General features: G+C 51.8%; 2 protein-coding genes across 5 annotated transcripts in view; both read right to left on the bottom strand.

The window, feature by feature from the left end:
* Positions 1–2,406, bottom strand: part of SULT4A1 (sulfotransferase family 4A member 1) — a 37,143-nt gene extending 34,737 nt beyond the window's left edge. The window contains exon 1 of one of the 2 annotated variants that reach the window (XM_026447965.2): positions 2,122–2,406. In XM_026447965.2, the coding sequence (XP_026303750.1) occupies positions 2,122–2,290 (169 nt within the window). In that variant the 5' untranslated portion in view covers positions 2,291–2,406. The remainder of the gene's footprint in view (positions 1–2,121) is intronic. The other variant, XM_026447966.1, reaches the window with a different exon arrangement.
* An 11,999-nt stretch (positions 2,407–14,405) lies between these two features.
* The window catches only part of PNPLA5 (patatin like phospholipase domain containing 5), a 12,363-nt gene continuing 1,461 nt past the window's right edge, over positions 14,406–25,307 (bottom strand). The window contains exons 3-9 of one of the 3 annotated variants that reach the window (XM_023222285.2): positions 24,500–24,565; positions 24,031–24,240; positions 22,349–22,409; positions 21,063–21,248; positions 18,981–19,113; positions 16,270–16,386; positions 14,406–15,611 (exon numbers count right to left, since the gene is read on the bottom strand). In XM_023222285.2, the coding sequence (XP_023078053.1) occupies positions 15,521–15,611; positions 16,270–16,386; positions 18,981–19,113; positions 21,063–21,248; positions 22,349–22,409; positions 24,031–24,240; positions 24,500–24,565 (864 nt within the window). In that variant the 3' untranslated portion in view covers positions 14,406–15,520. Of the gene's footprint in view, positions 15,612–16,269; positions 16,387–18,980; positions 19,114–21,062; positions 21,249–22,348; positions 22,410–24,030; positions 24,241–24,495; positions 25,247–25,307 lie in introns of those variants that run through there. The other 2 variants (XM_023222286.2, XM_031934656.1) reach the window with 2 other exon arrangements.

Consider the following 25,307-nt stretch of genomic DNA (forward strand, 5'->3'; position numbering starts at 1 on the left):
AGTTTCTCCATCAGCGGAGGGTGGGAAAGGGTTGACAAGGGACCAGGCCCTTCCGGCTCTAACCACCTGCAAGTTCATTAGGATCTCCTAGACCCGGGCACTGGAAATCCAAGGAGCCCTGCTGTGGGTTCCCTGCCATGGCAGGTGAAGGAGGCAGCTGTTAGTCCTGGCTACTTGCCCCAACCCCAGCACCGACCATGTCTCCCCCATCTGACTGAGAGCTCACTAAGGACAGGCACCAGATAGATGGGGCCTCTCTCGGTCTCCCCAGCACCTAGCAAAGCATCTGGGCACAACAGGTGTTCAGGGCGTAAAAGTCAGCATTAACCATGAGCCTTTCTGGCATGTGTCTGGACCTGGGCTAAGGGCTCTCACCGGCCATTTTGCTCATCCTCACAGCCACACATGAGTGGGCCAAGGTGGTCTCTCCTCCCTCCTTAGAGACCACAGCTCAATGGGGTTCTATGATCTGCCCAGGGTCACCCTGCTGGTAAGCAGCAAAACTGTGTTCAAACCCAGGACTTCCAACTCCAAAGCCAGGTTCTTAATGTGTAAGCACTGATGCCTGCTACAAATGCATCCCCAGTAGCAGAGGGAAGGAAAGAGAAAGAAAATATGAACTGGGCTACCTGAAGTCCACTGGAGGGGCCTCAGAGAAGTGACACAAACCTCAAAATCCCTAAGTGACTGGGACTTCCAGCATTTTAAAGCCTACTAGAAAGAAGGCTGGGTCGCCCTACTTCTTGGGCCCTCACGATTTTCCAAGGGCAACGGAGCACCCATAGGGCAGGGGAGAGGCTGGCCGTGGACCGGGAGACCTAGCTAGACCTGACCTCTGTCCCTCAGCAACTGCGTGACTCCGAGCCATTTGTGCGTTCTCTGAGCCTCTGAAAAAAAAGCTATGAGAACCCCTCGCAGATTAACAGTGGTAGAGCACTTGGCACACAGGACTCAATGAGTGGCCACAGAAGCCAACGACATGCTTAGCCATTCCTAAAGCATTCTAGGTCCCACCCCATGCGGCAACTGGCATGTGCTCAAGATAGCAGCCCCTCGAATGCTCTGTTCTGCAACCAACACCCTCCACTCAGAGCCCTTACTCCAGTCTTCCTCAGAAGAATGTCAGGGACCTGCCCTCAGGAGTCTGGAACTCCATACAGCTACAACAGCCAAGCCTACAGCTTTTCCCGAAACCGCCTGACTGCTGGTCCGGCATGACCTTAGAGCCAGACACCTTGTAAACCACGCTGTGTCTGCCTCGAATACAGTGGCAACAAGGGAATCTCTGGGGCATGTTTAGAGAACAGGAAAGCTGCTGCCTCCTTCCCTACAAACCTCAGATGGGGTACTTTACAATCTCCTACCTCAGGTCTGGAGACAGACCAGCCTAGCTTTAATTCCCAGGTCAGCCACTCACCAGCTGGGTGACCTTGGCCCAGCCTTCTCCCCTCTCTGAGCCTCTGTGCCTGGACTGTAAAGTGGGAATGACCATCACTAGCTCACACAGCTGTTATTGTGAATGTGACGTCAGTTAATACTGGTAAATGTGAATGCCCTAGGTCCTGCCTCGGTGATGGAGGCAGCCCTGAAACAAGAGAACCTACAAGCAAGGCACTCCAGGCGGGGGCGGGTCCCATCCCCCACCCGGAGCCCACACTGGAAAGGAGGGACGTTACGTTTCCACGTTGAAAGCCCTGACGCCCGCGTTATCTCCCTTCCCAGGTGAACACCAGGACTTTGCACTCATCAAAGGTTGGCCAGGATTCAGGAACAGAGAGGTTGAGTGACCTGTCCAAGGTCACACAGCCAGCCAGGTAAAGGCAGAAGCAGGGATGGGTGGCGGCCCTGGGCCCATCCTCCTGCAGCGCCGGCCAAATAGGCTCCATCTCCACGGAACGGGCCGCCCCCGAAGGTCTCTGACCTTGGTTTCCCCAGGTGCGAACCAAGCCCCTTCCCATTCCACCCCACGCGGCCCGCAGGGATCTAAGCACCGGCAGGGCGGGGGCGGCGGCGAAGGCGACCACCCGGCCCGGCAGAAGCCTTGGGCGCGGCGCAGCGTCTACGCGGCCGCGCTGCAGGGCCGGGGCACGGCGTAGCGGGTGCGGTCGGCGCGGGGCTCACCGGACTTGGGGTAGGTGACGATCCACACGTCGCTGGGCCGCACCGGGAAGTTGGCGATCTCCTCCATCTTCCCGCGGCAGAACGGCGGCAGCCGCACGCCATGGAACTCGAAGTACTTGCTCTCGAACTCCCCTGGGGTGCTGGGGGTCTCGGCCTCGCTCTCCGCCATGCCGCCGCCGTCGCCGCCGCCTACCGGCCCGCAGCCCGCACGCGCCCGCGCCCGCTCCCGCGCCCGCGCCCCGCACACGCCCGCGCCCCACCGGCGCGCCGCGGCCGCCCCGCAGGCGTGACGTCATGGCGCCGCCCGACGCGCGGCGGAGGCTCCCCTCCGCAGGTATGACGTCATGGCGCCGCCCGGCACGCGGCCGCGGGGCTCCACGGGCGTGACGTCATGGCGCCGCGGTGCCGCGGTGCCGCGCCCTCCAGCCCCGCCGCGGCCGCGATCACCTACCCGCTCTTGTGGCTGACAGAGACCCCGGTCCGCGGTCCACAGCCTCTTCAGTCTCGTGTGCATTCATTGCCCTCATGGCTTCTGTCACTTAGCAAGCGCTCAACACAGACGCATGAGATACCCCCTCTGGAAGGCCCTGAAAGAGAGTCGTCCATTCAACACGTGCTTAGCGCGCTCCTGATCTGTGCCAGGCACTGGGCCAGGCCCCCGACACGCGTCAGGGTAGAAGCAAGCAGAAGCCTGGCCCTGTTGGCGCTTACATTGGTAAATAACCAAGATAATTTCAGGTAAATGTTAAGTGGTATTAAAAATATGCGTCTTGGCCAGGCACGGTGGATCAAGCCTGTAATCCCACCACTTTGAGAGGCCGAGGCTGGCGAATCTCCTGAGGTCAAGAGTTCGAGACCAACCTGGATAAATGGTGAAACCGCATCTCTACAAACATACAAAAAAAAAAAAAAAGTAATAGCAGTGAGCTGTGAGCTTGCACCACTGCACTCCAGTCGGCAACAGGACAAGATCTTGTTTAAAAAAAAAAAAAAATGGGCCACCTTGCCCAGCCAAAAATAAATAAATAATTTTTTTTTTTTTTTTTTTTGAGACGGAGTCTCGCTCTGTCGCCCAGGCTGGAGTGCAGTGGCGCGATCTCGGCTCACCGCAAGCTCCGCCTCCCAGGTTCACGCCATTCTCCTGCCTTAGCCTTCCTAGTAGCTGGGACCACAGGCGCCCACCACCACGCGCGGCTCCTTTTTTTTTTTTTTTTTGGTAGAGATGGAGTTTCACCGTGTTAGCCAGGATGTCTCAATCTCCTGATCTTGAGATCCGCCCGCCTCGGCCTCACAAAATGCTGGAATTACAGGTGTGAGCCACCTCACCCTGCCAAAAAGTGGTTCTTAATATCCCACAAGTAGGGGAGGGGAGTGTTGGATTGTAAATTCCAGGACCCCAGACCTATGGAGAAAAATTACAAAAATATACATTTAGTAAGGCACTTCTTCTGTAAACTATAATTTGAGAGCAACCGAGTTCTAGAGATCTCAGTGCAACCCCTTGCCAGTCATGCACTCAACAGACATGTATGAAGCACCTACTAACATGCCTGGGACTGGGGAAGCACAAAGATGAAAACAACACAGTCCTGCTCTCATTCTCTGCAGCTGAGCATCATCAGCTGTGTAAAGGAGAAGAATACGTCCTACCTCTAAATACTGTAGCCAGGAGGATGGAAGGAGTTTACACCAACAAGAACCTGGAGCAGAGTGGATGAACAGGACCTATTCCTACTCTCTCTTTCTTACTATAGAGTGAGACACTTGCATTCTGACACCAAAGACACACACATGGGCTGAGAGGTGCAGGGCCATGTGCACACAGCAGACAGAGGAAACAGCAATTAATCCAGACTTGGGAAGCTTGTGGATGTCTTTACAAAAAAAAAAAAAGAGGACATTCCGAGCACCCAGGCTTTATTCAGAATAATTAGGCCAATGGCAAAAGGGCATCTAGCCAAAAGCTAGAGGGATTGAGCAAATGAATGAATATCCTGGTGTTTCAGGTGAGGGTTCTTACTGTGGGAGAAGGAAGATGTAAATGGGGAATGGGAGGAGGCAGGGAAGAACTCTATGGTATTGAATTGGAACTGGAGGTATTGACATGAGTTTATGATATTTTTACATTCCTATTTCTTATATTTGCTGAAAAAGCCTTTAGGCAATGATATCTCAATAATACCAGGCATACCCCCTGCCCAGATCTTTGCTAAGTACTTCCCTCACCAAATGAACCTGGGGTTTCTTGGAGAAAAAGCCAACTCCAGAGCAAGGAAAGTACAAGATAAGCCTAAAACGTTTTGTTGAGTCTTGAACTCCCGCAAGTTCAAAAATGTTGGCAATAGGTCAGAAGGACACTGGGTGTCGCGTGAAAGTATTACCATAGGTCAAATCGGAAACAGTTTGAGCTTGTTAGACACGAATGGGAAACAACCCACATACCCGACAGTAGAATAGATAAATTGCGATATATCCATACAAGGGAATACTCAGTAATTTTTTAAAAAAGGAATGTAACTAAGAATGTCACAGTCAAAATGATGAACAAAATAAGTTAAGCACAAAAAATGGTATGTTGTATGATTCTATTTATTTACCGTCAAAGCCAGCAAAACTGATCTATAGTGATAGAGGTGAGAATAGTCTTAACCTGGGGCATGGAAAGAGGGTTGACTGGGAGCGGACTCAAGGATACCTACCCTCCATAGTGTTGGAAACATCATAGCTTGCTCTTAGTGGCAGTTACATGAAGATGTAGACATAGATAGAAGTACACACATGGACATAGATGCAGGCCTTGCTTCACGGAAATGCGACCAGGGGAGTCACACAGGGTTCTGTGCTCAGAAGGATCCCACACTTTGGAATTCCATGGTTTGTGGTCACCATCGTGAAATTGTTGCATTTATCTTTGAGTTTGTTTTGTAAGTGAGGTCTGGTCAAAATTAGCTGGGAGTAATGATGCGCACCTATAATCCCAGCTACTCAGGAGGCTGAGGCAGGAGGATCGCTTGAACCTGGGAGATGGAAGTTTCAGTGAGCAGAGATCGCGCCACTGCACTCCAGCCTGGGTGACAGAACAAGACTCCATCTAAGAAAAAAAAGCAAATCGTTCTTTCCATATGAGTGGGCAGCAGTTAATTCGTTGAGGGCTTGTATAGAACAAAAAGGTAAAGGAAAGTTGAATTTGCTCTCTGCCTAACTACTTCAACAGGGACATCAATCTTCTCCTGCCCGCAGTGCTCCTGGTTCTCAGGCCATCAGAACTGGATCACATCTACAGCAGCAGATCTCCTACTCTCAGGCCTTCACACTACACCACTGGCTTTCCTGGGTCTCCAGCTTGCAGAGGCGAAATCATTGTCAGTCTCCACAATCATGTGAGCCAATACCTTATAATATATATCCTTCTATATACATATATGAAACTAGTGGTCATATATGTAAGTGTGTGTGTGTGTATATATATACATATATATATATTTGTCCTATTTCTCCAGAGAACCCTAAGACACCACATTAACCAGGTGATCAAAATAAACGTTACCAATGCCTATAATCCGAGCACTTTGGGAGGCCGAGGCCGGCGGATCACGAGGTCAGGAGATAGAGACCATCCTGGCTAACACGGTGAAATGCCGTCTGTACTAAAAATACAAAAAATTAACCAGGCGCAGTGGCGGGCACCTGTAGTCCCAGCTACTCGGGAAGCTGAAATAGGAGAATGGCATGCACCCAGGAGACAGAGCTTGCAGTGAGCCGAGATTGTGCCACTGCACTCCAGCATGGAAGACAGAGCGAGACTCTGTCTCAAAATAAATAAATAATAAGAAAAATAAAGAATCTAGAATAGGCAAAAGAATTTTGAAAAAGAATAGCAGAGTTTGAGGGCTCACACTACCTGATTTCAAGACTTATTATAAAGCTAGTTACCTTAACACTGTAAATCAAAACAATATGTAACTGACATAAGCATAAAATGTAAATAGATGGAACAGAATAGAAAGCTCAAAAATATACCCAAACATCTATGACCAATTGTTTTTTGACAAAAATATCCTTAAAAAGCAGAAAGCAGTAACTTCTCATGAGCCGAAAATGTCCATCAAGGCCTGAGCCTTATAATAGAGAAAACCTCACTGCTGCATAAGGGCCATAAGAAGGGGCTGGATAGCTCTTTTCCCTGAAGAGACTCTTCTTAAGTAAGGTTCATCTAGTACATCTCCAAATCTCAGCCCTCTGAGATCCATCCCCAAGGCTGCTGGGGCTGCGAGGATGGCAGGTCGCTGTCCGCGGTGCTGAACGTACAGCTTTCCCCCTCATCCTCCTGCCCTTCCATCCTGACACGCTGGGTAACCACAACTCCCGATGCCCCTGATTTTCCTTTGTTATGTTCTATCTTGAGGCATCTTTTCCTATTTCTATATGCTATCTTTTTCTTAATAGGAGAAAAGGCATACAAATTTAGTGTGCATACATGGGAGCCTTCAGAATAAAGACCCAGCTTCCCATGAGTTACAGAAACTTACATACCATTTTGAGCTTACAGAAAGAACAGGGGCTTAGATTCTGGTAAAACAGGTTATGAGAGGGGGGAAGAAACTTGACTAGCAAAGGTGTCCTTGTTATGTGGATGAAGCCTCCCTCGGAGAGAATAGATGGTAAAGGGTGGGAGAGTCCCGATCGCTCTTGGATCTGGGGAAAGAATAGAAAGGTTGGGGGCTGGGGGGGAATATGGCAGCATTCTTGGAGATTCTCTACAGATACAAATTTCCCCACTTAAGGTAGCTTTGCAAGGCCAGTTCTGTCAAGATGACCAAGTGGCAGCCATTTCAAAATATGTCAAAGAAATATACTTTGAGGTAAAATATTTTAATTTCATTCAATCCCCACTTTGAAACTTCAAACAAGTTTCACATATCAAAGCCAAGCTAGGATGGTTGCAGTGGCTCGAACCTGTAATCACAGCACTTTGGGAGGCTGAGGTGGGAGGCTCATTTGAGCCCAGGAGTTCGAGACCAGACTAGGCAACACAGCAAAACCCCATATTTTTCAAAATAGAAAAATTTTCCAGATGTGGTGGCACACACATGCCCAGCTACTCAGGAGGCAGAGACAGGAGGATTGCTTGAGCCTGGGAGGTCAAAGCTGTAGTGAGCCAAGATCCTGCCACTGCACTCCAGCCTGTATGACAGAAAAAAAAAGAAGCCAAGCTGATAGCTTTGGAGAGATTTGGGTTAGAGGTTGTTAGATCAACATAGGGAAAGTGGGGGGAAAGACAAATTGGATAAATAGGTGCAAATTGAAATATATCGTCCCATATTGTCAGAGGCATTCAAACCAGAGTGGCTGCTTTTTGAATAGGGGCTGGGTAAAATAATGGTGAGACCTACTGGGCTGCATTCCCAGGGGGCTAGGCATTCTTAGTCACCGAATGAGATAATAGGTCAGAACAAGGTACAGGTCACAAAGACCTTGCTGATGAAACAGGATGCAGTAAAGAAGCCGGCCCTTGAGGCCAGGCGCAGTGGCTCATGCCTATAATCCTAGCACTTTGAGAGGCCAAGGCAGGCGGATCACTTGAGGTCAGGAATTTGAGACCAGCCTGGTCAACATGGTGAGACCCCGACTCTACTAAAAACACAAAAACTTAGCCAGGTGTGGTGGCATACACCTGTAATCCCAGCTACATAGGAGGCTGAAGCACAAGAATCGCTTGAACCTGGGAGGCAGAGGTTGCAGTGGGCCAAGGTCACACCACTACACTCCAGCCTGGGCAACAGAGTGAGATTCCATCTCAATTTTTAAAAATTAAAAAAAAAAGGGGGGGGGCCGGGCGCAGTGGCTCACACTTGTAATCCCAGCACTTTGGGAGGCCAAGGAGGATGGATCGTCTGAGGTCAGGAGTTTGAGACCAGTCTGACCAACATGGTGAAACCCTGTCTCTACTAAAAATACAAAAATTAGACAGATGTGGTGGTGTGTGCCTGTAATCCCAGCTACTGAGGAGGCTGAGGCAGGAGAATTGCTTGAACCCAAGAGGCGGAGGTTGCAGTGAGCTGAGATCGTGCCACTGCACTCCAGCCTGGGCAACAGAAAGAGACTCCGTCTCAAAAAAAAAAAAAAAAAGCTGGCCCAAACCCACCAAAACAAAAGATGGTGATGCAAGTGACCTCTGGTCATCCTCCTTGCTCATTATACACTAATAATAGTGCATTAACATGCCAAGAGATGCCATGGCAACATGAGGAAGTTACTCTATATGGTCTAAAATCTTCTGTAGTGAGCCTCTTAGTCCTGAGCATAGATCAGTTCAGTTAAACAGCCATGTCTCATTCCAGGAGGTGGCATTAAAGATGGACTAGCCCTCTACCTGTGATGTAGGCAATCAGATTTCTTTCTTTTTATTTTGAAACAGGGTCTCGCTCTGTCACCCAGGCTGAAGTGCAATGGCACAATCATAGCTCACTGCAGCCTCACTCTCCTGGACTCAAGCAGGCATCCCACCACAGCCTTCTGAGTAGCTGGGACTACAGGTATATGCCACTACATGCAGCTAATTTTCTTTCTTTCTTTTTTTTTTTTTTTTCATAGGGGTCTCACTATGTTCAAGACCCAGGCTGGTCTTGAACTCCTGTACTCAAGTGATTCTGCTCAGCTTTCCAAAGTGCTAGGATTACCGATGTGAGCCACTGCACCTGGCCAGCAATCAGAGTTCTAATAAGAGACATTTCTATTGTGAACCTAAAGAATCCGAGACAAATCTTAACCAATTTAGAAAGTTTATTTTGCCAAGGTTAAGAACGCATCCATGACACAACCTCAAGAGATCCCGAGGACATGTGCCCAAGGTGGTCATAGTACAGCTTGCTTTTATACATGTTAGGGAGACATAAGGCATCAATCAATACATGTAAGATGTACGTTGGTTTTAACTGGAAATGTGGGACAACTTGAAATGGGGAGGTGGGTCAGGGCTTCCAGGTCTTAGGTAGGTTTAAAGATTTTCTGATTGGCAGTTGGTTGAAAGAGTTATGATCTAAAGCCCTGGAATCAATAGAAAAAAATGTCTGGATTACAATAAGGGGTTGTGGAGACCAAAGTTTTATCATGCAGATGAAGACTCCATGTTGCAGGCTTTCAAGAAAATAGATTGTAAATGTTTCTTATCAGACTTAAGGTCTCTGTTGATGTTAAATGCTGGTTGACTTCTCCTGAATTCCAAAAGGGAGGAGGGCATAATGAGTCATGTCTGACACCCACTACCCATCATGGCTTGGACCAGTTTTTCAGGTTAGCTTTGGGGTGCCGTTGGCTGAGAGGAAGGAGCCTGTTCAGATGACGGGGAACTTCGAATTTTAGTTTTGGTTTACGCTATAGAAACAGAAGAAAAACAAAAGTTAACTTTAGTGCAGTCAGTTTCTAGACTAGTTTTTTTTTCTTTAGAGTATGTAAACCAAAAATAAAATTCTAAGGTCCCCATCCCCCAAACCATCTGAACAGACCCCCTCCTCTCGGTCAAGGGCATCCCAAAGCTAACCTGAAAATCTATTTCAGGCTATGATGGGAAGTGGTGATCGGACATGCCTCGTTATATCCTCCTCCCTTTTGGAATCACTGATAGAAAATACTCTTTTTTAATGTTTATAGTAGCTTTATTCATTCATAACAGCAAAAACTGTAAACAAAGAATTAACATATTCCTTCACTGAGCAAATGGTTAAACAAACTATGGTACATTCATACTACGGAATACTATTTATCAGTAAAGAAGGAATGAATGATTGATAAATGCAACAACCTGGATGAATCTCCAGAGAATCATGCTGAATGTAAAAAGAGAAGCCCCAAAGGTTACATGCTGTATTATTTCCATTTATGCAGTATTCTTGAAATAACAAAATTACAAAAATGGAGAATAGATGAGTGGTTGTTATGGGTTAAGGAGAGGGTGGGAGCAGAAGGGAAATGAGTGTGCCTATAAAAGGACGTATGAGGGCCCCTTTTTGATAGATTACATGGAAGTGATCTATCAATGCCAGTATCTTGGTTGTGATATTGCACTATAGTTTGTTAAAAATGTTTTATTTCCATAGGTAGCTGGGGAACAGGTGGTGTTTGGTTACATGAGTATGTTCTTTGGTGGTGATTTGTGAGATTTTGGTGCACCCATCACCCGAGCTGTATACACTGCACCCAATTTGTAGTATTTTATCCCTCACCTCCTTCCCACCCTTTCCCCCTGAGTCTCCAAAGACCATTATGTCATTCTTATGCCTTTGCATCCTCATAGCTTAGTTCTCACTTAGGAGTGAGAACATACAATGTTTGGTTTTCCATTTCTGAGTTACTTCACTTAGAATATAGCCTCCAATCTTATCCAGATTGCTGCAAATACCGTTAATTCGTTTATTTTTATGGCTGAGTAGCATTCCATCATATATATACACCGCAGTGGTTCCACTCATTCATTGATGGACATTTGGGTTGGTTCCACATTTTTGCAATTGATAATTGTACTGCTATAAACATGCTTGTGAAATATCTTTTTCATATAATGACTTCTTTTCCTCTGGGTAGACACCCAGTAGTGGGATTGCTGGATCAAATGGTAGTTCTACTTTTAGTTCTTTAAGGAGTCTCCCCACTGTGTTCCATAGTGGTTGTGCTGGTTCACACTCCCACTAGCAGTGTAGAAGTGTTCCCTGTTCACCGCATCCATGCCAACATCTATTACTGTTTGATTTTTTGGTGTGGCCATTCTTGCAGGAGTAAGGTGCTATTGCATTGCAGTTTGGATTTGCATTTCCCTGATCATCAGTGATGTTGAGCTTTTTTTCATATGTGTGTTTGCCATTGTGTATCTTCTTTTGAGATTTGTCTATTCAATTTGTTTCAATTTGCCAATTTGTTTGAGTTCATTGTAGATTCTGGGTATTATTCATTTGTCAGATGAATAGCCTGATTCCTTGTCAGTTTAATTTACTATGGGTCACCCCCGTCCTACATTTGCATTTGCACTTTCCCTTTCAGAATGACTCCCTACCAACCCAAATTCTAGTATCCGTAAAGACCCAGTTCAGAAACCAGTTCCTCTGTGGCTAATCCCTCCTGAAATCATTTCTCCTTCCCCTGACATGGTGGCATTTATTACATGTGTTATGGGCTCGGAGAGTAGCTGGGGGCTCTTTAGAAACCAGCTAGTCCAACTCTTGACTTTCAAGACAAGAAATTGAGGAGCTGATCGAGGAAAAGACTTGCTCAGCGTCCTAGAGCAGGTGCACGAGGAAGCTGTGATCGTCAGGGATCTTTCCGCTGCCTGGAGCACAGACTTGGGCATTTCCAGATCAGCCACTTGCCTCTCTGAGCTTCAGTTTCCTCACCCATAAAATGGGGAGGATAATGCCTACCTCTCAGGGTTGCAGTGAGATTTAGATGATGGGCTTTGTAAACTGCAAGGTGATGTGTACTTTTGAGGGTTGCATTACCTGTTATCTCCATGGAGATAGCATCAGAGGCATGGGAGCTCCTTGGAGAAGGGATCTGCCTCAGGCATCAGAAAACACCCAGCACACAACTGGTGCTCAGAAAGCCAGGCAGGGAGGCTTGTAGCTGGCCCAGGATTGTGGCCCACAAGTGAGAGCCATAGCTGCTCCAGGGCTCCAGGGCTCAGAGAGGTTTCTGGCTGGGATACCAGGGGAAAGAAGAGTGTGGAAGACCCAGAACTTCAGCAGACTTGATGGGAGACCATGATACAGGGGCCAGAGAGAGCACTGACATCACACAAGTCTGGACTCCAGTGGCAACTCTTCCGTGTTTTGCCTGGACTACTCTCCACCCAGGGGCTGAAGTGAGGCTCACAGGAGGCCCCTGGTGGGTGACACACCCAGTCTGGTGCCCAGCATGCTGTAAAATGTAATTAACACACTTTCACTCCCCACTGCCCCTTTCTGAGCAGTCATCAAGGTCATTTGATATAGTCTGCAGTAAGCAATTTATTTATTTATTTATTTATTTATTTATTTATTTATTTATTTATTTATTTTTTAGACGGAGTCTCACTCTGTTGCCCAAGCTAGAGTGTAGTGGTGCGATCTCAGCCCGCTGCAACCTCCACCTCCCAGGTTCAAGAAATTCTTGTGCCTCAGCCTCCTGAGTAGCTGGGACTACAGGCACCCGCCACCATGCCTGGATAGTTTTTATAGTTTTAGTAGAGATGGGGTTTCACTATGTTGGCCAAGCTAGTCTTGTACTCCTAACCTCAAGTGGTCTGCCTGCCTTGGCCTCCCAAAGTTCTGGGATTACAGGCGTGAGCCACTGTGCCCGACCATGAGCACTTAATTTTATCAAGTAAATATTCCATGAGGTATGTGTTATCATCTCCATTCTATCCAAGAGTGGACTGAGGCCTTGAGACGTGAGGAATTTCCCTGCGTCACATCAATGCTGACTTGTAGAGATGGGACTCGAACCCAGGTCAGCCTGAATTCAGAGCCCAGGATCCCTTTTCTGCTCCATAATGTGGGGCTGTGTCAGGAGGATCCTGGTAACAAGTTGGGGATTCTGACCTGGGTCAGTTCCTAGGCTGTCAGCTGGGCCACCTCTAGGCTCCAGGAAGGGCATGACACCAATGGTAGATGATGGCTCTATAAGCAAGGTCAAGCTCATTCATTCTGAGGCTACATTAATAGAGGCAGTGGTCAGTAGGTGGGAGCTGAAAGACAATTTAGAAACAGTACTGGCCATATCACCTCCGGGGCACTGCTGGACTCCATGCTCCCAGAAGGTTGTGAACAAACTCGGGGTGTGGGACTGGAGCTCCCTGAACAGCATCACTGGATTGGCGATGTCCCTGAGGAGTGGTTGTAAGGTGTGAGCTGTTCACCGTGAAGAAGAGTGGCCTCAGAAGATCAATACCCTTCAGCCCCTCTCTCCAGGCAGGCAGAGCAAGCAGAGTCTGTGGATCCAGGGTACAGAGCTGGGATCCATGGGGAAGCCGCAGGCAGTTGGATTTTAACACCACATGAGCAAATATCCAAGAGTTAAATAAGATAGAAACCAGGGAAGTGCTTAAAAACAGTGAAGTCCTGCCAGGGATGCTGGTGAATGGTCTCTGCCATTGTCAAGTTGCCAGCAGATAACTTTGACGCATGAGCCACAAATAATAGAGATCAAAGAGACGTTTTCAGAGCAGAATGTTGTAAGCAATTGAGATATTCAACCATCTGAGCCAGAAACATTTTCCCACACCCTGCTTGGCAACGGAGGGTGATGGAGAGTGAGGTGGGAGGGGCCAACTATCTTTCCCTGGTCTAAGTCACAAAGGAAAGCAATGGAGACAAAGCACAGGTCAAAGTCCCCGCTATGTAAGGAACTGACAAGGGAGGGGTGATCAAGGGAGGCTGAGTTCCTGTGGACATGGAGGCCTGTGTCTGTGACAACGGACAAAGGGCAGGGAGCAAGAATATTCCTAAAGTCCTCTAAATCCTTCACCTGGTGACCCAGGTAGCCAGGTCTCCCCTCTCCACCAGGGGAGAAATCCCAAACCCAGCTTCTGAGGGTGGAGACAGTGCATAGAGCATGCCAGCTCTGCAGTGTTGTGCGAGCCACAGGCCACCTGGCTCCAAGTGGGACAGCCTTTTTCTGAGGCAGGGACAGCATCCCTGCCTGTCCCCACCCAGGAGACGACCAGAGGGGTAGAGGCCTGCTCAGACCCAGGGGGTCCTGGAGGGAAGGGGACAGCCTCCTGCATGCTCACCGTCTGCCCCTTCCTCCTCCTTTTCCAATCCCACCGCAGCCCTGGGCCCTCCTTTCCTCCACTCGCTCCCTTCTCTCACATTTGCTCCCCAAATCCATACCCCTCGCCATGCCCCGACAGTGCCCTCCTGACCCAGCCCCTGCCTGCCCCACTCCCTCCACACCCACTCACTGCGGGCCCTTCTCTCCTTCAGTCTCACCCCAGAGCCTTTGCACCTGCCGTTGCCTCCACCTGCAAAACCCAGCCTCTCATCCTCAGTCTCAGCTCAGCTGTCGCCTCCTCAGGAAGGCCTTCCTGGGCCACCCGGGCCAATGTTGCTTTCACCCCCACCCTGCCCCACTCTCACCCAATTTTGTTTTCTTCATGGCCCCACCGCTCCTGGAAAAAATCTCATATTTACATTTTCCTGTTCGCTGTTCAGCGTCTGCTCCCACACTCCCACCAGAATGTAAGGTTTCTTCAAGACTGTGTCCCCAGGGCCTATAACTCACTAAGCATAAGCTGAATAAATGAATGAAAGAATGAATGAGTGGCTCATTGTCTCTTTATTTATTTATTTATTTAGAGACAGGGGCTCCCTTTGTTGCCTGGGCTGGGGTGCAGTGGCGTGATCCTGGTTCACTGCAGCCTTGACCTCCTGGGCTCAAATGATCCTCCAACTTCAGCCTCCCAAGTAGGCAGGACTATAGGCATGCACCAACATGCCCAGCTAAGTTTGTATTATTTTTTTTTAGAGACGGGGTCTCACTATGCTGCCCAGGCTGGTCATTTTCTCTTTAGTTCCCACGTGTGTTCCATTGCTTCCTGTTCTCACTCACGCCTCCATGTATCCAACCTCCTCATCTCCACAGATGCTGAGCATTTCCTTAGGGCCTGGCCAGGGGCACAGCATGGGTCCCGCTCTGCCAATGGGGAGAGCAGTGACTCGTGGAGAGGCCAGAGGCCTGGTGTCCCTGGCATCCTCTCTACCCGAGGTAGAGGCACAGCTACGTCACAAACCTGCAGGAATGAGGCTGTAGGGGCAGCAGGGGCCACTGGGCCCAACAGAAGCACACACAGCTAGGATCCTGAAACGACCCGGACCCCTGTCTCCTCCCGCTTCCTGCCAGGGCCTTCCACCCTCTGGACCTGATAGAAAGTCAGAAGTCAAGGTTTCCTGAGTGGGATAGATCCCGGGGGTCACCCCCAAGGGCCACTACAGGACTGAGAAAGAGTCTGGGGGGGAGCACCCCCATCCCATCATCTCGATTGGCTCCTCTGGTCTCTGACGTGGGCATCAGGCACTTTCTCCGTCTTCTGTGAGGTGCTCCGTGGGCAGCTCCACAGCAGAACAGGAGCCCATCTCCCCGGCAATGCTGTCCTCCTAGCCCCCGTGGAAATTCTGGAAATAAGACGTGTCTCTGCGGCTGTCCTGCTTTGTCTCCCTGATGAGACGGGGCAAGAGGTAGGGCAGGTGACCTGGGTACACAGTGACCGGGGACATGCTGACAGGCTGCGCCCCAGGGAACTGGCTCCAAGCTGCAGGGTCTCCACGGAGATTGGCAGGGCCTCCTCCCGCTGGGGCAGATGTGGGCACACAGGACAAAGGCCAGAGCAGGAATCAAGGGACACCAATCACTGGGCTGGCCCAGCTCAGTCCCCTCAGGCCTGCTGGGTGGGCCTGAGCTCCTCCGTATAAGGAGCTATCTGGGGTTGGAGGGGGCTTGTTTCCAGGACGTCAGTGGCTGGAGGGCTGTGGAGGGAGCAGAAGCCACGGGTAAGTGCCTGGGGCTTGGGAAGGGTAGGTGAAACCACGTGGGTGCAGGCGCAGCCATAGTGAGCCCAGGTCACTCTTCCCCCAGATCCTGCTCTGAGGGAGGACCTGTGGCCCTCAATGTGGCTGAGCTGGAAGTGTCAGGGAGGTTTTGGGATGGCCACTCCCCAGAGGACTGCACTGATGTCCCTGCTAAACAGATAGCTGTCGAGTGCACGGGGGAGGGCCGCAGGGGACCCCCAAGTCTGGAGGGCCGGTCAGAGGAGAGGGACCAGGCCAGACCACACACAGGGCCAGCCTCATCCGAGGTCACATGGGGACGTCTGCAACAATGGCAGGAGGACTGGCAGGGAGCTCGTGAAGCCACAAGAGGCACCTGTCCCATGGGCGGCCCCGTGACTGCACCCGGCAGGTCATGCGGACTGACCAAGGTGACTGTCATAGAGTGTCTAGCACAGGTCGGGTGCACAGCAGTGACCAACATGTGCCAATGGCTGCATGAGTAGGCCAGAGGGATGCGGGTAAGCAGGTGGGCAGGCAGATGGCATGGACAGCCTGCCCAGGGTCCAGGGAAGCAGCTGGTGCGATCCCCCCAGCAGAGCCACCCCCCTCCGCCCCTGCCCTCTGCCCACCTCACCTGATGAGCCCAAGGAGCTGGGCCTTGGTCCTGGAGAAAACCTCGAGGGCCACGCTCCTCAGCAGGCCCTGCATCCACCACAAGTCCGCTGGCACATCGGGCAGCCACGCCACCAACCTGGAGGAAGGGGCAGGTCAGCTTTGCCCAGGTAAGCCTGGGGTGTGGCCCCACTGAACCCACCCTCCCAGGGGCCCCTGCACCTGAGGGCTGCCCAGGTTGGGGGAAGAAGTGTCAGCAGTGTCGACCACTGTTGCAGAGCAAGTCAGAGCCACAGGGGCACCTGCAGGGTTGGAATGATCCGAAATGGACTCTGAACTTGGTAGAGGTGGCCAGGCCTTAGGGTCCTTGACTCTCAAGGAAACAAGTGGGAAGCGCAGGGAGGGAGACAGTGGGCCTTTGGGGTCCAGCTGGCTTGAGGGTACAGCCCAGCTTCCCTGCCCATCAGCTGGGTGACCTGCACAGGTCAGGAAACCTGTCTGGGCGTCCGTTTCTTCACCTGTCAAATTAGGACAGTCACCTCACCCGTAGTTCCTAATGTCCTCCTTATCTCCATCCATTTCTCTCTTTTCCCTCCAGGCCAGCCCCTGCCCTCCCCACCCCACGCCCCTGTGTCCACTCTCCTCTCAGAAGCTGCTGGCCCTCCAAAAACACAGCTGACAGAGCCCCCTTTTGCTCAAGATGCCCCGTGGTTCCCCACTGCCTCCATGGTGGAGCCAGCCCCAGATTCAGGGTCCTCGGAACTGCGTCCTATCCCAGCACAGAGGAGAGAGACCATGAGTCTGTCTGCAGGGCCACAGTCCTATAGGGCCAGGCCTGAGAAAGCTCTGGCCAGGCACCTCAGACACCGACCACTGCAGGGCCTCCACCTGCACCACAGCACCCTTGGAGGGGTCCCTACACCAGAGTTCAAACTAGGCTTGCAGTCCAGAGAGTGTGGTGTGGTGGCAAGACATAAGCGGGACTGTCACCTCCCTTGTTCTGGACCACCTGCCTCTATTAATGCAACCTACGTTGTTGAACATATGTATTGTGAAAAATACAAAGAGTGAACTTCCCTGTGGTCTGGGCAGGCTCCCCTTTGGGGCTCACACAATGAATTTGTTTTTAACTGAAAAGGTTGGACTTTACATTTATACTTTTGGATTTCAACTCGTGGTTTCTGTAAACAGCTCAGCATGAGGAGAATCTGTCGGTAGAAAGCTCTCTCCTGGCTTTGGGCCACTGGCAATTTAAACAGCAGGACTGACTCATGCATTAACTCAACACTGAGCAGGACAGAGACCTGTGGCTCACCGTCACAGACCTTCTTCCGGAGAAGAGAGAATTTTAAACAATACACATCTCCCCATGCCACCTCCCTGCTCAAACCCTTCCCAGCCTTTCCACCACTCTCTGGACAAAGACTAGCTAAGCCGGCTCCAGAGCTCTGTGCACCTGCCCCACCAGCCTCCTCTGCCTCGTCTTCTGCGGCAGTAAAGCTGAGGCTCCAGCTTTACTGGCCTGCCTTCCTGCTCCTCGAACGGGCCTTTCTACCTCCTGCCCCTGGGCCTTTGCACGTGCTGTTCCATCTGCCTAGAACATTCTCCTTGTCCTCTTTGCCTGGTGGATGCTGACTCATCCTTCAGATTATAGCCTGAGTCATCTCCTCCGGGCAGCCTTCCCTGGCCAGAGAGTCCCTAGATTGAGCTGTGCAGCTGGAAGCTAGGCCTCTCCCAGGGAACCTCTAGGTGGGGCTGTAGTTACAGGTGAGTGTGTGATAATCTGTAGGTGGTGAGCTCCACCAGGCCAGGAGCTGGGTCTGGGTCAGGGCTGCTTCCACGGTCCACAGCCAGGCCTTGGCCCCTGAGAGATCCTCAGCAACTGCTGGTGGAATGAATGAACAACTGACACAGAGGGATACATTAACCAGCAAGTTAGAATGTTACTGAGGGCCTAACCACAGCCGGCCTGACTTGGAAGGGGCTTGTTTTACAGAAAAGGAACCTGTAGTGGTGGGCTCAGGCCTGTCGTCCTAGAACTCTGGGAGGCTGAGGCGGGCAGATTGCCTGAGCTCAGGAGTTTGTGACCAGCCTGCGCAACAAGGTGAAATCCTGTCTCTACTAAAATACAAAAAAATTAGCCGAGTATGGCGGTGTGTGCCCGTGGTCCCAGCTACTTAGGAGGCTGAGGCAGGAGAACTGCTTGAACCCAGGAGGCAGAGGTTGCAGTGAGCCAAGATCATGCCACTGCACTCCAGCCTGGGCAATAGAGTAAGATTCCGTCAAAAAAAAAAAAAAGAAAGAAAGAAAGAAAAGAAAAATGAGAAGAGAAGAGAAACCTGTAGCCCAGAGAGGTCAAGAGACTTGGGCCCAGCCACACAACCAGCCAGAGACTGAAGAGACCCAGCCCCAGCCACATAGCCAACCTGAGATTCTGATGGGTGGAGCAATGGTCAAAGGTCACAGAGACAGTCTAGGGTCCAGGGGGAAGACCAGGAGGACTCCAGCTTCCAATCGTACCCACCATGCCCCTTCCCCACCAGTCTCGTTTTACAGAGGAGATCACAGAGGCTGTGAGTCATGCAGCCAACACCACACGGTGTGGAGACAGCAGCCGGGCTCCCCCCACCCCGCCCAGCCCTGCCCACCCAGTGTGCCAGCTGCCCCTCCTGCCATGGGCACCAGTCTCCGCCACAAGCCAGACCCTCCCCAGGCCCCCTGGCTGAGCCTTACCTTCTGCTGCGGAAGTAGACGTACTCAAAGGGCAGCGTGCAGGGTAGCAGCACGTACGTCAGCACCTGTCCAGGCCCTGAGCGCCAGAAGCGGGCCCACGGGCTGGGGTCCCTCGTACATGCTTTCTTCAGTGCTGCAAGAGAGGCCCCAGCATTGCCCTGCCCACCTGGTGTCTGTGGACCGGCAACCTGAGTGCCCCCATCTCACGCAGTAAGAGGCTGCACTCCCTCCACCTTCTGCAGATGAAGAAACAATACTGAGCCACCCCCCACCACAGGCCAGCAGGTAGCTATGCACTCTTCATTGTCCATGAGACAAGTAGTGTATACCCTCTCATAGATGAAGAGACTGAGGTTCAGAGTGGAGAAGTGACTTGCCTAAGGACCATCAACAGGAAGTGGCAGGGCCAGGATGGACTTGAGGACTCTCAGGCTCCTGAGCTCTTTCTACCTCTCCTGCCCCTCTGGAAAGTCTGTGGCCTGCCAGGCTGCGACAGATGCTCTCACCACACTCTCTCAATAACAGTAACACGACAGTGTTATTAATACCCACAGCCACAACTGTGACTGCAGCAACCATTTTTTTGGGTCTTCTATTCACTGACCTGACCAGAGTGGAAGGGACCAGCATCTGGGCTGGAACGGAGCCAGAGCCCAAACCCCAGCTTCCAGACATAGCCCAGGCCACAGCTCAGGCCACCACGTCCACTCTGGCCACTGCCCTCTGGAGACAGGGCATTTGAAGATTCACAGGTAGCACAGGCCAGACACCCTGCTCCACATCCACCCGCCGAGTGTCCTAGGACGAGTCCTAGCTTCCTTCTCTGTAAACTGGGGATCCCAGCAGGACGCTCCTCCCTGGGCAGGCAGGTGAGGATTAGAGATGAGATTCACAATTCCCTCCCGAGCTGGCGAGGGCACAGCACCCAGGAGTTGGTGCTCCACCCAAGGCAGCTCTCTGGTGCCCCCGTGTGGCTGCAGGGACACTACCGGGTTCCAGAATCCCAAGTTTGGACCTCAGGGGCTGGGCACAGGTCCACGGCCTTTTCTGCATATCCTCGTGCGGCCTCCCGGCACGAAAAGGGGCCCCCTCCTTGTCCCCTTGCCCCCCCCCCTCTCCCTGATCTGGCCTCGACCACCATCACTCTCCTCCCAGCCTCCCACCCCTTCAGCCTCTTTGGGTCCACCACCCCCTCCCGTCCACCTCACTCCCTTCTCCCACAGCTTTCGAGGCCACCTGCCCACCCTGCCAGCCTCCCAAGCTCACCTCTGCTGCCTGCCCCTCATGCTGCAGCCACAGGGACCTCCTGGCTCTCCCTCACCAACCCCAGGACCTTTGCGTGTGCCAGGCCCTCTCCCCGATGCTCTTTTGCCTCTTGGCCTGGCCAACATCTCCCTTCCAGTTTCACTCAGATGCTGCTCAAACTCACCCCCTGCCGTCATTACATGTGCCTGTGGGACCCTGTACTTTCCTGTTGTTGCAGTTGTGACATTTAGTCACAGAGCAGGAGAGCAGACTAAGTGGTTCCGAGTAGAACCCCTGGTTCTGCCATTTGCTACTGTGTGACCTTGGGCAAGTCGCTTCACTTCTCTGTGCTATGGTTTCCTCATCTTTACAATGAGAACAATTCTGTACTATCCTCAGATGGTTGTTGGAAGGACGAAATGAGTTCATTTTCATCTGGGGAATCCAGAACCCTCTGTATGTGCCTCTCCTATGTCTGTCAAACACTCCTGCCCTTTCCGGGGCAGTGGGCAAAGACCTGGCTTTGGCAGGCACAGGCTTGGGTTCAAATCCCCTAGCTGCAGGCTCTGAGCCCTTGGTGAGTCCCTTCCTTTCTCTGAGGTTTGGTTTCCTCATCAGTGAAGTGGGTACGAATAATGCTTAGGCCCAGGGTTGTGGGGAGGAATGAATGATGCCACATGTAAAAAGCCCATAGTACCACACTTGGCATTTAGTAGGTGCTCAGTAAATGAGTCCTGTCCTCTTCCAGACCACGAGTGCCTTCAAGGCAGGGTCCCTGAACCCAGGCCCCTGAGTGCAGGGCCCTGGTAGGTGAGCAAATGCAGGAAGAGTCCCTACCAGCCTCCAGCTCTGGCGAGAGCTGCTCAAAGTTGGGTATGTCCTTGACTTGCACGTTGGGCACTTTCCAGTTGAGAGACAGGCTCCTCTTCTGGCATTGGTCACAGCCAGCATCCCAGTTTCCATCAGCCGGGACTGGGGGTTCCTTAGACACCAGTGTCCATAGCACCGGCTCCTTGGTGAGTCCTGGATCAGGGAAGAGAGAGGATAAGTCAGGCATCTGAGCCTCCCCAAGGCGCCCCATGCTGCCCACATCCCTCAGTGCCCAAACCCAGTTCTGGGGATCCACTGTGCTGGGGGATGGATGCAGGGCTTATTCCTGATGACTCCCTTCTGCCTTCCCCTGGCCCTGCTCTGCCCACTCCCTGCCCACTTTCAAGTGGCTCATCAGAGCCCAGACCCCAAAGACACAATCCAGAGTTCCAATTCTGGCTCCACCACCTGCAAGCTATGTGACCCAATGCCCTTTGCCTCAGTTTTTCTCTCTGTAAAAAAGGAAAAGTAAGACCTGCCTTATATGGTTGCTCTGAGAATTAAACAAGATAAATACATAAAGCTTAAGCTCACATCTGGGCACATACAAAGCGCTCAGCAAATGCCTCTTGATTGTGTGTTTTTGGTTGCAACGTAGGACTTGAGCGCATGAGTTCGGGAGCCAGGCGGCCTGCATCTGAATGTCTACTCCACTAGTTTGAAGAGCACTGTCCTGTGGATGATGTTCAGACTCTCCAGCCCAGACCTCTCTGGCACACCCACTGCCCCATGAACACACAGACGCACACACACCTCCTGCCATATTGAGTTATGTGCCCTCAAGGTGCCTGCCTCTGTCCCTTCTCTCTTGTTTTTCCCTCTGCCTAGAATGCCCTCTTCTTTTGCTGGAATCTTCATTTTTGCCGATGTCTTCATAATGAACTAGTCAAAACCCAGCTTATCTGTCACTGCCTCCAGGAAGCCCTCCTTACCTACCCTCAACCCCCAGGCTGAGTCCAATGCGTCCTCTGGACTCTCACAACCTTGAGCATCCCGCCATCCCTGCACCCATCCCCCTGGGTTGTCTCTCTCTGGGTCTGTCCCCCTGCACCAGGCTGCGGGCTGCTCAACAGTGGAACTTGTATGTGATTCTTCTCTGAGTCCCCAGTACTCAGCTCAGGTCCAGCACAGAGCAGATGCTGAGGACAACAGTGAGTGAGTCCAGGTCCCTAGCAGCTCAAAGGCCCAAGAGGCAGGATCCACCTGGCACCATGTGGGACACGATCCCCAGCCACTGTGGGACTGCCACCTACCACGTCTCTCCAGGAACCTCAGGGCATCCAGGTAGCCTTGTCTGCAGTTGTCGGCCACTACCTGCCAACACACAAGGCAAGGGTGGGATGGGCAAGGCCTGGACCTGCCCCTTGAGCAGATGGTACAGGCCAGAGACTTATCTTTAACTGGAGATAGTCCCAGCCCAGCCTATTCTCCCCAAGTGACCATTCAACTGGGCTCAGGGACCTCTGTGGACCTTAGCACTGGGCAGGAGGGGCCAGAGGCCTGCAGGTACATCTGCTTGGCTAGTTCTGTCCCTGCAGGCCCATTGCTTCTCCCCTCTGAGACACCCGAGCTGCTCTTGCCCCAGCCTTTCCCCTCTCTTGCCTCAGTTCCTGCCTCTGGAAAATGGGATAACAAGGCCTGGGAAGGCTGGGACTTTGGCCCCTTGTAGGGCAGTGGATGGGGGTTCCCTTTGCTCCTTTGATGTTCACCCCCAAGACAAGACTGAGATAGGCGGAGGAACCAGGAGCCCCACCTGCCTGTCTGATTAAAGCCCCACTGGTGGCAAAGGGTGCTGTCCCCCTCACACCCTTGCTGTGAGACTTCAGCGTGACAGTGCCAACTCTCTGAGTGCCTCAGCTTCCTTATCTAGAAAATGCGGCTGGGCTTTCCTGCCCACCCAGGGGTGTGGGGAGTACCAGAGTAAATGAACATGACCTTGTCTCGTGACTTAGAAAGCACTACACAAACCTGAGAGGTAGAAGGGACAGGGAAGAGCCAGGATGTGGTTGGGGCAGAGGAGTGTGTGTGTGTGTGTCTTTCTTTCTTTCTTTTTTTGTTTGTTTTTGAGATGTAGTCTCACTCTGTCACCCAGGCTGTAGTGTAAAGGCACAATCTCGGCTCACTGCAACCTCCACCTCCCTGGTTCAAGCAATTGTCCTGCTTCAGCTTCCTGAGTAGCTGGAATTACAAGCATGAGCCACCACGCCCAGCTAATTTTTGTATTTTTAGTAGAGATGGAGTTTCACCATGTTGGCCAGGCTGGTCTCGAACTCTTGACCTTAAGTGATCTGCCAGCCTCAGCCTCCCAAAGTGCTGGGATTATAGGCGTTGAGCCACCACGCCCGGCCAGGAGGAGTGTATTTCAATAGTTGTCAAATTATCTATTTTCCAGGAATACCAAGGGGTAAAAAACCCTTCCTTTGTTTTTTTCTTTGCATTTGTGCCTTGCCTCCACAGTGGTTGGTCCATTTGGCCACAGTCAAGGACAGTGGTCAAGAGCGTGGGCCTGAGCCAACTGCAGGTCTGAATCCTGGTTTTACTGCTTCCAGGCTGTGTGACTTTGAACAAGTTGCTTAACCTCTCTCAGCCATAGTATCCTCCCCTGAGAAATGGAACTAACGGTACGTGCCTACAGACCCTGGCCCAGAGGAGCACAGGCAAAGGCCCTGCTCAAAGGCCAGCTCAGCAGAGTTGGCACGAGTGTGTCCCATTGACCTGGGGCCACTCCTCACTCATCACTGGCTCAGTGCGGCAAGAACAGTAAGGACATGACTGGACCCCATTAGGACTCAGGTGTTTGGCTTTGAGACTGGGGACATACGTTGGAACTGCCTTGAGGCTCAGGGGGCAGTGTGAGTTAGGAGCACACGAAGTCTGACTCACGGGACCCTTGACCGTGGCCAAGCCTCTAACACCATCACGGGGCCAGACCTACCTCGAGGCTGGGGGGTATGAGGCTTATGAACCCCAGGAAGAAGTTCTTGGTGGAGATTTGGAAGCTGGCGTTGAAGGCGTTCAGCTCATGCAGGCTGGGGGAGGTGCTCTGGGGGCAGATGTCGACTGTCCCATGGAAGGGGGACACTGTGATGGTGGAGGGGCAGTCCGCAAAGGGTAAGTTGTTGCTCAGAGCCCCGTCGATGTAGCGCTGCAATTTGTGGGAGGCAGGTGGATGGTCCTGCCCTCTCAGAGGGCCTCCCACACTGGCTGCAGCTGGTGACCCTCCAGCTGTCCCTGAGTCACAGGGCCACTCCAGCCCAGGAGGCTGAATGCCCCCTAGGAGCAGGGGGAGGGCCTGGCACACAGTAAGTGCTCAAGGAGCGCTGGTTTCCTCCACCCGAGCACCTCTCCACAGTGTGCACCCCAGGCTGCCCAGAGCACAGAACAGGGTTCCAAAGTGCACTCACCTCCCCTCTGAACTCGGGGGGGATCAGCCCACAGTAGAAAGGAAAGTATAAGGTGCAGACCAAGGCCTAGGAAGAGAAGAGTCAGCGGAAACACAACTGTACATGCTCCTTGCATTCAGAACCTCCCCTGTGCACGGTTTCTAATTCCAACAGCCTGCAAAGGAGGTGTCATCAGTCCCACGTCCAGATGAGGGAGCTGAGGCACCACCTCCCAGCCAAGCTCGCCAAGGGAAGCAGGGATTGGAGCACCTCTGTCTTGACACCCACCTCCTCTTTCTGTGGGTGTGCAGGGAAGGAGGTCAGGTGCGGGCTCCTGAGGAAAACGGGGACCCCAAAGAGTGACCCAGAATCCTTGCCTGTGTAGCAGTTGGGATGGAGCCTGGCACATAGTAGGTGCTCAGTACACATTAGCTACCGTCACTGTTATCAATCTGTGGGAATAAAACTGTCACCTGCATCGCCATCTGGTCAGAGCCAGGATGGGTTCTGCACCTCCCAGACAGAGTTGGGATGCTTCCAAGGGTTCCATGAGACAAAGTCCTATATTCAAAAGTTTGCAAGCTCTAGGTTGGTGGTTCTCAACTAGGAGTGATTTTCTCCCCCACAGGACACCTAACAACGTCAGAGACATTTTTGGTTGTCACACTGTGCCTGCACTTGAGCGTGCACACTTTTGGCAAATGTCAATAGTGTCAGGGTCTATGTGAAGCCTCTTTTTTAGACATCCTATTTCATTTCGATACTGGATTGTTCCTGACCTCCTTACTTGGAGATGAGTTCATTATTGATACCACCTGCCCCCCCCCCC

This window comes from Piliocolobus tephrosceles, chromosome 19 (assembly GCF_002776525.5).
Source record: "Piliocolobus tephrosceles isolate RC106 chromosome 19, ASM277652v3, whole genome shotgun sequence".
NCBI classification, from domain to species: domain Eukaryota; kingdom Metazoa; phylum Chordata; class Mammalia; order Primates; family Cercopithecidae; genus Piliocolobus; species Piliocolobus tephrosceles.